Source organism: Penaeus chinensis, chromosome 29 (genome assembly GCF_019202785.1).
Source record: "Penaeus chinensis breed Huanghai No. 1 chromosome 29, ASM1920278v2, whole genome shotgun sequence".
Classification (NCBI taxonomy): Eukaryota; Metazoa; Arthropoda; class Malacostraca; order Decapoda; family Penaeidae; genus Penaeus; species Penaeus chinensis.
The window spans coordinates 7,923,110-7,935,609 of NC_061847.1; the positions used below are offsets into that span (position 1 = coordinate 7,923,110).

A 12,500-nucleotide genomic window follows, 5' to 3' on the forward strand; every position below is an offset into this window, starting at 1 on the left:
TTTTGCATTATTTCATTGTTTCAAATGTTATCGAGATTGAAATAACAATTTAATAATCATAACATCAATAACAATAATCGATATCAACTGTATTGGAAAGAAAAACACATTTTCCGCCAATTCAAGGCATGGGGAAATCAGGATCGGTCACTAGGGCCTATTAATAGACTCCTTGCCGGCTGAGTACATGTGGAACCATCTGTATGTAATATAATTTATAAAAAAAAAAAAAAAAAAAAAAAAATACAGGGACAGAATATAAATCCGGGGCGGTTGGGTTAACAGATATTAATTCTTACAAAAGGACACGCAAGTAGAGATCTAGTACTATATTCATTGTCAAAAAAATAAAAATAATAAAAATAGTTTCTTTAGCTAAAATAATATGATAAAAACTAAAGAATAAAATAAATAAGAAATGACTGCCAATAAGGAAACTTTCTGGCTAAAGTCCAGAACGTATTAACTGGGGCATTAACTATGGTATATGTGTTTTCGAGGAACAAAGACCCAGAAGGCGTAGGCGGCTCCCCTACAAATCGTGAGTTGTTTAATACCGCGATTTCGCCGGGAAATACGAGGGATGGAAACACTCTGTTTATAAGTACAAGTTGCCAGGATGTGGTAAATATCAAAAATAATAATGAAGATTGATCTGTTTTGCCTGGCATTCGCATTACACGGATAAACTTTTTTTTTTTTTTTTTTTTTTTTGGGGGGGGGGGAGATTAGTGGCTGAGAAGACTGAGATGTGAATTTTACATGAAACAAGAGGTAGATACATGCAAACTTGGTGGAGGTGTCAGAAGAGGCTGCACATTTTCCTGCCAAATTTTAATTACCTACTAAAACGAGGAGGATGATAGCAGGACTTGATAATGTCAAGGAAGGTGTACAAGTGGAAGGTAAATTATTATGAGATAAAGGGTTTGCACTTGACAGGATAACAAAAACTGAAAAAAGTGAAAAGGGAGATAATATACAGGCCAAGTGAGGTGTCATAAGAATATCACACAGAGGTCAGTGTGAAGACAAAGGTAATATCCAGAAAAGTTGGAGGACTTGTAGAATTCACTCTACATTGTGAAATAATTGAGTTGGAGGAAAAAGGGTAGCTTTTAACAGTCAGAATATAAAGAGACTGTCGACAACAGTGGTTTGGAGCGTGATTTCATATGGAACAGATATATTGACAAATTGAATTAGAACATATTTTTTGGAATGTGCCGTAGATGTACCGTATATGAGTGTGCATTCAGTTGAAATCATTGACGATAGGTATGGAAGTAGGGAAACAGTATAATAAACAGAGAGAATGTAAAGATATTTGAACGAATAGAAGTACGCCCGTGTGTAGAAGTGAGTGTGTGAGAGTGTAAGATGGAAAGAAAGACGGGGGAGATGAAGAGAGCGGAGGGAAAGAAATACAAACTGGTAACTGCGTGAGTCCTTGTGGAGGCGAGCTATAAATACTCGGAAAAAGGTGGAGAGCGATACAGTTCATTTTCTTCCTCCTCGTTTCCAACAGCAAATCAAAATCATAATGGCTCTGAGTGCTCTGGTAAGCCCTATTAATGATAACGTTTTTACATACACTAGTGTTGTGTGAAATTATGTATTTTCCAAGTATTTTCAGATCTTCAATAGATATTTAGGAAATGTGTAACATTCAAATGAGATGTTTAGCAGAATAAGCAATTTGTTTTAATATATCGTCTTGATTTATATATATATATATATATATATATATATATATATATATATATATATATTATAGATAGCCATCTTAATATGCGAATGAGATTAATAAACTTACTTGTACTGTATTTCAATGACCGTATAGATAGATATGAGTATTCGCGTACTACATTTAAACAGCTGCCCCCGTGGTTGGCCTTACCTGATATATCCCCGACAATTGTTTAAAATTTGACCAATTCCTTCCATGCTTTCCTGTAGATGAAGTCAGCCGTTGTGCTGGGAGTGATGTACGGAGCTGTGGCTGACGGAGGCTACGGCTCTCACGGAGGTGGCTTTGGAGGCGGTGTTTCCGGAGGCGTAGGAGGAGGCTTCGGAGGAGGAAGCCACGGCGGCTTTGGAGGAGGCCTCGGTGGAGGCAGCTTCATCGGAGGAGGCGGAGGCCACGGCGGCTACGGCGGAGGCGTTGGCGGCGGCAGCGTCGTCCCAGCACGTCTGGTCGGAGTCGGCGTCCTCCCCTCGGTCGGAGGCGGCTATGGCGGCGGTGCCGTCGGAGGCCACGTCGGAGGCGCTGGAGGCTTCATCGGAGGCGGTAGCAGTGTAGGAGGTTCCTTCGGAGGCGGATTCGGAAGCTCAGTCGGAGGCGGTGTGGGAGGCGGATTCGGAAGCCACGGGTCTTCCGGACACGTCAGCGGAGGATACGGCGGGAAATAAAGACTCAATTAATGCAGGAATAAATATTTTGTGATATACTCTATGAATTTTATTTAGCCAGCCTGAGGTTTTGATTCTTGATTTTATGATAGACGAAGCTCGTGAGGTACTGATAGTAATGAAAATAATTCAACTAACAACATGAAATGATAATAAGAATATGAAGTAAAATAATAGTAGTTAAAATAATGGTCGTGATTATGATTGAACAAATATGAACAATAATAATAACGCCGAAAATATTGCTTATGATAATTAACCCAATCGGCACGTATGGCAAAAGCACTGTAATACAAGTTTATTTATTGTATTTACACATAGACGGCTCTACAAGGTTTTAGTCACCAAGGAGTCAGTTATTAGTCCTACATATGTCACCTGTTTACCCTTTTCCTCGACTTTTGGAAAGGGTCTTTTGCAATATTTCATTGTCTTAAATGTTATCGAGATTTTGATAACAATTTAATAATCATAACATCAATAACAATAATCGATATCAACTGTATTGAAAAGAAAAACAAATTTGTCCGCCAATTCAAGGAATGGGGAAATCAGGATCCGACACTAGGGCCTATTAATAGACTCCTTGCTGGCTGAGTACATGTGGAACCATCAGTATGTAACATAATTAATAAAAAATAAAAAAAAGGGGACAGAATATAAATCCGGGGCGGTTGGGTTAACAGATATTAATTCTTACAAAAGGACACGCAAGTAGAGATCTAGTACTATATTCATTGTCAAAAAAATAAAAATAATAAAAACAGTTTCTTTAGGTAAAATAATATGATTAAAACTAGAGAATAAAATAAAACAAAAGTGAGAAATGACTGGCAATAAGGAAACTTTCTGCCTAAAGTCCAGAACGTATTAACTGGGGCATTAACTATGGTATATGTGTTTTCGAGGAACAAAGACCCAGAATGCGTAGGCGGCTCCCCTACAAATCGTGAGTTGTTTCATACCGTTATTTTGCCGGGAAATACGAGGGATGGAAACACACTGTTTATAAGATCTAGTTGCCGGGATGTGGTAAATACAAAAAATAATAATGAAGATCGATCTGTTTTGCCTGGCATTCGCATTACACGGATAACTTTTTTTTTTTTTTTTTTTTTTTTTGGGGGGGGGGGGGGGAGATTAGGGGCTGAGAAGACTGAGTTGTGAATTTTACATGAAACAAGAGGTAGATACATGCAAACTTGGTGGAGGTGTCAGAAGAGGCTGCACATTTTCCTGCCTTTTAATTACCTACTAAAACGAGGAGGATGATAGCAGGACTTGATAATGTCAAGGAAGGTGTACAAGTGGAAGGTAAATTATTATGAGATAAAGGGTTTGCACTTGACAGGATAACAAAAACTGAAAAAGTGAAAAGGGAGATAATATACAGGCCAAATGAGGTGTCATAAGAATATCACACAGAGGTCAGTGTGAAGACAAAGGTAATATCCAGAAAAGTTGGAGGACTTGTAGAATTCACTCTACATTGTGAAATAATTGAGTTGGAGAAAAAAAGGGTAGCTTTTAACAGTCAGAGTATAAAGAGACTGTCGACAACAGTGGTTTGGAGCGTTATTTCATATGGAACAGATATATTGACAAATTGAATTAGAACATATTTTTTGGAATGTGCCGTAGATGTACCGTATATGAGTGTGCATTCAGTTGAAATCATTGACGATAGGTATGGAAGTAGGGAAACAGTATAATAAACAGAGAGAATGTAAAGATATTTGAACGAATAGAAGTACGCCCGTGTGTAGAAGTGAGTGTGTGAGAGTGTAAGATGGAAAGAAAGACGGGGGAGATGAAGAGAGCGGAAGGAAAGAAATACAAACTGGTAACTGCGTGAGTCCTTGCGGGAGGCGAGCTATAAATACTCGGAAAAAGGTGGAAAGCGATACAGTTTATTTTCTTCCTCCTCGTCTGCAACAGCAAAGTAAAATCATAATGGCTCTGAGTGCTCTGGTAAGCCCTTTTAATGATAACGTTTTTAAATACTCTCGTGTTGTGTGAAATTATGTATTTACCAAGTATTTTCAGATCTCTAATAGATTTTTAAGAAATGTCTGATATTCAAATAAGATGTTTGGCAAAATAAGCACCTTTTTTATATATATCGTCTGGAATTATATATATATATATATATATATATATATATATTAGATAGCCACTTTAATCTGTGAATGAGATTAATAAACTTTCATGTACTGTATTTCAATGACCATATAGATGTGAGTGTTCACGTACTACAAAATTTATACAGCTGCCCCCGTGGTTGGTCTTACCTGATATATCCCCGACAATTGTTTAAAATTTGACCAATTCCTTCCATGCTTTCCTGTAGATGAAGTCAGCCGTTGTGCTGGGAGTGATGTACGGAGCTGTGGCTGACGGAGGCTACGGCTCTCACGGAGGTGGCTTTGGAGGCGGTGTTTCCGGAGGCGTAGGAGGAGGCTTCGGAGGAGGAAGCCACGGCGGCTTTGGAGGAGGCCTCGGTGGAGGCAGCTTCATCGGAGGAGGCGGAGGCCACGGCGGCTACGGCGGAGGCGTTGGCGGCGGCAGCGTCGTCCCAGCACGTCTGGTCGGAGTCGGCGTCCTCCCCTCGGTCGGAGGCGGCTATGGCGGCGGTGCCGTCGGAGGCCACGTCGGAGGCGCTGGAGGCTTCATCGGAGGCGGTAGCAGTGTAGGAGGTTCCTTCGGAGGCGGATTCGGAAGCTCAGTCGGAGGCGGTGTGGGAGGCGGATTCGGAAGCCACGGGTCTTCCGGACACGTCAGCGGAGGATACGGCGGGAAATAAAGACTCAATTAATGCAGGAATAAATATTTTGTGATATACTCTATGAATTTTATTTAGCCAGCCTGAGGTTTTGATTCTTGATTTTATGATAGACGAAGCTCGTGAGGTACTGATAGTAATGAAAATAATTCAACTAACAACATGAAATGATAATAAGAATATGAAGTAAAATAATAGTAGTTAAAATAATGGTCGTGATTATGATTGAACAAATATGAACAATAATAATAACGCCGAAAATATTGCTTATGATAATTAACCCAATCGGCACGTATGGCAAAAGCACTGTAATACAAGTTTATTTATTGTATTTACACATAGACGGCTCTACAAGGTTTTAGTCACCAAGGAGTCAGTTATTAGTCCTACATATGTCACCTGTTTACCCTTTTCCTCGACTTTTGGAAAGGGTCTTTTGCAATATTTCATTGTCTTAAATGTTATCGAGATTTTGATAACAATTTAATAATCATAACATCAATAACAATAATCGATATCAACTGTATTGAAAAGAAAAACAAATTTGTCCGCCAATTCAAGGAATGGGGAAATCAGGATCCGACACTAGGGCCTATTAATAGACTCCTTGCTGGCTGAGTACATGTGGAACCATCAGTATGTAACATAATTAATAAAAAATAAAAAAAAGGGGACAGAATATAAATCCGGGGCGGTTGGGTTAACAGATATTAATTCTTACAAAAGGACACGCAAGTAGAGATCTAGTACTATATTCATTGTCAAAAAAATAAAAATAATAAAAACAGTTTCTTTAGGTAAAATAATATGATTAAAACTAGAGAATAAAATAAAACAAAAGTGAGAAATGACTGGCAATAAGGAAACTTTCTGCCTAAAGTCCAGAACGTATTAACTGGGGCATTAACTATGGTATATGTGTTTTCGAGGAACAAAGACCCAGAATGCGTAGGCGGCTCCCCTACAAATCGTGAGTTGTTTCATACCGTTATTTTGCCGGGAAATACGAGGGATGGAAACACACTGTTTATAAGATCTAGTTGCCGGGATGTGGTAAATACAAAAAATAATAATGAAGATCGATCTGTTTTGCCTGGCATTCGCATTACACGGATAACTTTTTTTTTTTTTTTTTTTTTTTTTGGGGGGGGGGGGGGGAGATTAGGGGCTGAGAAGACTGAGTTGTGAATTTTACATGAAACAAGAGGTAGATACATGCAAACTTGGTGGAGGTGTCAGAAGAGGCTGCACATTTTCCTGCCTTTTAATTACCTACTAAAACGAGGAGGATGATAGCAGGACTTGATAATGTCAAGGAAGGTGTACAAGTGGAAGGTAAATTATTATGAGATAAAGGGTTTGCACTTGACAGGATAACAAAAACTGAAAAAGTGAAAAGGGAGATAATATACAGGCCAAATGAGGTGTCATAAGAATATCACACAGAGGTCAGTGTGAAGACAAAGGTAATATCCAGAAAAGTTGGAGGACTTGTAGAATTCACTCTACATTGTGAAATAATTGAGTTGGAGAAAAAAAGGGTAGCTTTTAACAGTCAGAGTATAAAGAGACTGTCGACAACAGTGGTTTGGAGCGTTATTTCATATGGAACAGATATATTGACAAATTGAATTAGAACATATTTTTTGGAATGTGCCGTAGATGTACCGTATATGAGTGTGCATTCAGTTGAAATCATTGACGATAGGTATGGAAGTAGGGAAACAGTATAATAAACAGAGAGAATGTAAAGATATTTGAACGAATAGAAGTACGCCCGTGTGTAGAAGTGAGTGTGTGAGAGTGTAAGATGGAAAGAAAGACGGGGGAGATGAAGAGAGCGGAAGGAAAGAAATACAAACTGGTAACTGCGTGAGTCCTTGCGGGAGGCGAGCTATAAATACTCGGAAAAAGGTGGAAAGCGATACAGTTTATTTTCTTCCTCCTCGTCTGCAACAGCAAAGTAAAATCATAATGGCTCTGAGTGCTCTGGTAAGCCCTTTTAATGATAACGTTTTTAAATACTCTCGTGTTGTGTGAAATTATGTATTTACCAAGTATTTTCAGATCTCTAATAGATTTTTAAGAAATGTCTGATATTCAAATAAGATGTTTGGCAAAATAAGCACCTTTTTTATATATATCGTCTGGAATTATATATATATATATATATATATATATATTAGATAGCCACTTTAATCTGTGAATGAGATTAATAAACTTTCATGTACTGTATTTCAATGACCATATAGATGTGAGTGTTCACGTACTACAAAATTTATACAGCTGCCCCCGTGGTTGGTCTTACCTGATATATCCCCGACAATTGTTTAAAATTTGACCAATTCCTTCCATGCTTTCCTGTAGATGAAGTCAGCCGTTGTGCTGGGAGTGATGTACGGAGCTGTGGCTGACGGAGGCTACGGCTCTCACGGAGGTGGCTTTGGAGGCGGTGTTTCCGGAGGCGTAGGAGGAGGCTTCGGAGGAGGAAGCCACGGCGGCTTTGGAGGAGGCCTCGGTGGAGGCAGCTTCATCGGAGGAGGCGGAGGCCACGGCGGCTACGGCGGAGGCGTTGGCGGCGGCAGCGTCGTCCCAGCACGTCTGGTCGGAGTCGGCGTCCTCCCCTCGGTCGGAGGCGGCTATGGCGGCGGTGCCGTCGGAGGCCACGGCGGAGGCGCTGGAGGCTTCATTGGAGGCGGCAGCAGTGTAGGAGGTTCCTTCGGAGGCGGATTCGGAAACTCCGTCGGAGGCGGTGTGGGAGGCGGATTCGGAAGCCACGGGTCTTCCGGACACGTCAGCGGAGGATACGGCGGGAAATAAAGACTCAATTAATGCAGGAATAAATATTTTGTGATATACTCTATGAACTTTATTTAGCCAGCCTGAGGTTTTGATTCTTGATTTTATGATAGACGAAGCTCGTGAGGTACTGATAGTAATGAAAATAATTCAACTAACAACATGAAATGATAATAAGAATATGAAGTAAAATAATAGTAGTTAAAATAATGGTCGTGATTATGATTGAACAAATATGAACAATAATAATAACGCCGAAAATATTGCTTATGATAATTAACCCAATCGGCACGTATGGCAAAAGCACTGTAATACAAGTTTATTTATTGTATTTACACATAGACGGCTCTACAAGGTTTTAGTCACCAAGGAGTCAGTTATTAGTCCTACATATGTCACCTGTTTACCCTTTTCCTCGACTTTTGGAAAGGGTCTTTTGCATTATTTCATTGTCTTAAATGTTATCGAGATTTTGATAACAATTTAATAATCATAACATCAATAACAATAATCGATATCAACTGTATTGAAAAGAAAAACAAATTTGTCCGCCAATTCAAGGAATGGGGAAATCAGGATCCGACACTAGGGCCTATTAATAGACTCCTTGCTGGCTGAGTACATGTGGAACCATCAGTATGTAACATAATTAATAAAAAATAAAAAAAAGGGGACAGAATATAAATCCGGGGCGGTTGGGTTAACAGATATTAATTCTTACAAAAGGACACGCAAGTAGAGATCTAGTACTATATTCATTGTCAAAAAAATAAAAATAATAAAAACAGTTTCTTTAGGTAAAATAATATGATTAAAACTAGAGAATAAAATAAAACAAAAGTGAGAAATGACTGGCAATAAGGAAACTTTCTGCCTAAAGTCCAGAACGTATTAACTGGGGCATTAACTATGGTATATGTGTTTTCGAGGAACAAAGACCCAGAATGCGTAGGCGGCTCCCCTACAAATCGTGAGTTGTTTCATACCGTTATTTTGCCGGGAAATACGAGGGATGGAAACACACTGTTTATAAGATCTAGTTGCCGGGATGTGGTAAATACAAAAAATAATAATGAAGATCGATCTGTTTTGCCTGGCATTCGCATTACACGGATAACTTTTTTTTTTTTTTTTTTTTTTTTTTGGGGGGGGGGGGGGAGATTAGGGGCTGAGAAGACTGAGTTGTGAATTTTACATGAAACAAGAGGTAGATACATGCAAACTTGGTGGAGGTGTCAGAAGAGGCTGCACATTTTCCTGCCTTTTAATTACCTACTAAAACGAGGAGGATGATAGCAGGACTTGATAATGTCAAGGAAGGTGTACAAGTGGAAGGTAAATTATTATGAGATAAAGGGTTTGCACTTGACAGGATAACAAAAACTGAAAAAGTGAAAAGGGAGATAATATACAGGCCAAATGAGGTGTCATAAGAATATCACACAGAGGTCAGTGTGAAGACAAAGGTAATATCCAGAAAAGTTGGAGGACTTGTAGAATTCACTCTACATTGTGAAATAATTGAGTTGGAGAAAAAAAGGGTAGCTTTTAACAGTCAGAGTATAAAGAGACTGTCGACAACAGTGGTTTGGAGCGTTATTTCATATGGAACAGATATATTGACAAATAGAATTAGAACATATTTTTTGGAATGTGCCGTAGATGTACCTTATATGAGTGTGCATTCAGTTGAAATCATTGACGATAGATATGGAAGTAGAGAAACAGTATAATAAACAGAGAGAATGTAAAGATATTTGAACGAATAGAAGTACGTCCGTGTGTAGAAGTGAGTGTGTGAGAGTGTAAGATGGAAAGAAAGACGGGGGGAGATGAAGAGAGCGGAGGGAAAGAAATACAAACTGGTAACTGCGTGAGTCCTTGTGGAGGCGAGCTATAAATACTCGGAAAAAGGTGGAGAGCGATACAGTTCATTTTCTTCCTCCTCGTCTGCAACAGCAAAGTAAAATCATAATGGCTCTGAGTGCTCTGGTAAGCCCTTTTAATGATAACGTTTTTAAATACTCTCGTGTTGTGTGAAATTATGTATTTACCAAGTATTTTCAGATCTCTAATAGATTTTTAAGAAATGTCTGATATTCAAATAAGATGTTTGGCAAAATAAGCACCTTTTTTATATATATCGTCTGGAATTATATATATATATATATATATATATATTAGATAGCCACTTTAATCTGTGAATGAGATTAATAAACTTTCATGTACTGTATTTCAATGACCATATAGATGTGAGTGTTCACGTACTACAAAATTTATACAGCTGCCCCCGTGGTTGGTCTTACCTGATATATCCCCGACAATTGTTTAAAATTTGACCAATTCCTTCCATGCTTTCCTGTAGATGAAGTCAGCCGTTGTGCTGGGAGTGATGTACGGAGCTGTGGCTGACGGAGGCTACGGCTCTCACGGAGGTGGCTTTGGAGGCGGTGTTTCCGGAGGCGTAGGAGGAGGCTTCGGAGGAGGAAGCCACGGCGGCTTTGGAGGAGGCCTCGGTGGAGGCAGCTTCATCGGAGGAGGCGGAGGCCACGGCGGCTACGGCGGAGGCGTTGGCGGCGGCAGCGTCGTCCCAGCACGTCTGGTCGGAGTCGGCGTCCTCCCCTCGGTCGGAGGCGGCTATGGCGGCGGTGCCGTCGGAGGCCACGGCGGAGGCGCTGGAGGCTTCATCGGAGGCGGCAGCAGTGTAGGAGGTTCCTTCGGAGGCGGATTCGGAAACTCCGTCGGAGGCGGTGTGGGAGGCGGATTCGGAAGCCACGGGTCTTCCGGACACGTCAGCGGAGGATACGGCGGGAAATAAAGACTCAATTAATGCAGGAATAAATATTTTGTGATATACTCTATGAACTTTATTTAGCCAGCCTGAGGTTTTGATTCTTGATTTTATGATAGACGAAGCTCGTGAGGTACTGATAGTAATGAAAATAATTCAACTAACAACATGAAATGATAATAAGAATATGAAGTAAAATAATAGTAGTTAAAATAATGGTCGTGATTATGATTGAACAAATATGAACAATAATAATAACGCCGAAAATATTGCTTATGATAATTAACCCAATCGGCACGTATGGCAAAAGCACTGTAATACAAGTTTATTTATTGTATTTACACATAGACGGCTCTACAAGGTTTTAGTCACCAAGGAGTCAGTTATTAGTCCTACATATGTCACCTGTTTACCCTTTTCCTCGACTTTTGGAAAGGGTCTTTTGCATTATTTCATTGTCTTAAATGTTATCGAGATTTTGATAACAATTTAATAATCATAACATCAATAACAATAATCGATATCAACTGTATTGAAAAGAAAAACAAATTTGTCCGCCAATTCAAGGAATGGGGAAATCAGGATCCGACACTAGGGCCTATTAATAGACTCCTTGCTGGCTGAGTACATGTGGAACCATCAGTATGTAACATAATTAATAAAAAATAAAAAAAAGGGGACAGAATATAAATCCGGGGCGGTTGGGTTAACAGATATTAATTCTTACAAAAGGACACGCAAGTAGAGATCTAGTACTATATTCATTGTCAAAAAAATAAAAATAATAAAAACAGTTTCTTTAGGTAAAATAATATGATTAAAACTAGAAAATAAAATAAAACAAAAGTGAGAAATGACTGGCAATAAGGAAACTTTCTGCCTAAAGTCCAGAACGTATTAACTGGGGCATTAACTATGGTATATGTGTTTTCGAGGAACAAAGACCCAGAATGCGTAGGCGGCTCCCCTACAAATCGTGAGTTGTTTCATACCGTTATTTTGCCGGGAAATACGAGGGATGGAAACACACTGTTTATAAGATCTAGTTGCCGGGATGTGGTAAATACAAAAAATAATAATGAAGATCGATCTGTTTTGCCTGGCATTCGCATTACACGGATAACTTTTTTTTTTTTTTTTTTTTTTTTTGGGGGGGGGGGGGAGATTAGGGGCTGAGAAGACTGAGTTGTGAATTTTACATGAAACAAGAGGTAGATACATGCAAACTTGGTGGAGGTGTCAGAAGAGGCTGCACATTTTCCTGCCATTTTAATTACCTACTAAAACGAGGAGGATGATAGCAGGACTTGATAATGTCAAGGAAGGTGTACAAGTGGAAGGTAATTTATTATGAGATAAAGGGTTTGCACTTGACAGGATAACAAAAACTGAAAAAAAGTGAAAAGGGAGATAATATACAGGCCAAATGAGGTGTCATAAGAATATCACACAGAGGTCAGTGTGAAGACAAAGGTAATATCCAGAAAAGTTGGAGGACTTGTAGAATTCACTCTACATTGTGAAATAATTGAGTTGGAGAAAAAAAGGGTAGCTTTTAACAGTCAGAGTATAAAGAGACTGTCGACAACAGTGGTTTGGAGCGTTATTTCATATGGAACAGATATATTGACAAATAGAATTAGAACATATTTTTTGGAATGTGCCGTAGATGTACCTTATATGAGTGTGCATTCAGTTGAAATCATTGACGATAGA

The 12,500-nt window shown here is 39.3% G+C and overlaps 4 protein-coding genes across 5 annotated transcripts; all 4 read left to right on the top strand.

The window, feature by feature from the left end:
- Window positions 1-1,517: 1,517 nt before the first annotated feature.
- Window positions 1,518-2,412, top strand: LOC125040343 (glycine-rich cell wall structural protein-like). The gene is made up of 2 exons (XM_047634897.1): window positions 1,518-1,561; window positions 1,960-2,412. Exons 1-2 carry the CDS (start codon window positions 1,544-1,546, stop codon window positions 2,410-2,412), a joined length of 471 nt encoding a protein of 156 aa, XP_047490853.1. The 5' UTR covers window positions 1,518-1,543.
- A 1,921-nt stretch (window positions 2,413-4,333) lies between these two features.
- Window positions 4,334-5,215, top strand: LOC125040344 (glycine-rich cell wall structural protein-like). Its single transcript, XM_047634898.1, has 2 exons — window positions 4,334-4,383; window positions 4,763-5,215. Exons 1-2 carry the CDS (start codon window positions 4,366-4,368, stop codon window positions 5,213-5,215), a joined length of 471 nt encoding a protein of 156 aa, XP_047490854.1. The 5' UTR covers window positions 4,334-4,365.
- Window positions 5,216-7,136: 1,921 nt separating this feature from the next.
- Window positions 7,137-8,027, top strand: LOC125040513 (glycine-rich cell wall structural protein-like). Its single transcript, XM_047635072.1, has 2 exons — window positions 7,137-7,186; window positions 7,562-8,027. Exons 1-2 carry the CDS (start codon window positions 7,169-7,171, stop codon window positions 8,012-8,014), a joined length of 471 nt encoding a protein of 156 aa, XP_047491028.1. The 5' UTR covers window positions 7,137-7,168; the 3' UTR covers window positions 8,015-8,027.
- Window positions 8,028-9,935: 1,908 nt separating this feature from the next.
- On the top strand, window positions 9,936-10,884 carry LOC125040502 (glycine-rich cell wall structural protein-like). Of its 2 annotated transcripts, XM_047635059.1 has the most exons (3): window positions 9,936-9,985; window positions 10,359-10,704; window positions 10,753-10,884. In XM_047635059.1, the coding sequence occupies exons 1-3, from the start codon at window positions 9,968-9,970 to the stop codon at window positions 10,809-10,811; spliced, it is 423 nt and encodes a 140-aa protein (XP_047491015.1). In that variant the 5' UTR covers window positions 9,936-9,967; the 3' UTR covers window positions 10,812-10,884. The 2 variants fall into 2 exon arrangements, with proteins under 2 accessions (XP_047491015.1, XP_047491014.1); XM_047635058.1 differs by having other exon boundaries at window positions 10,359-10,825.
- Window positions 10,885-12,500: the final 1,616 nt, after the last annotated feature.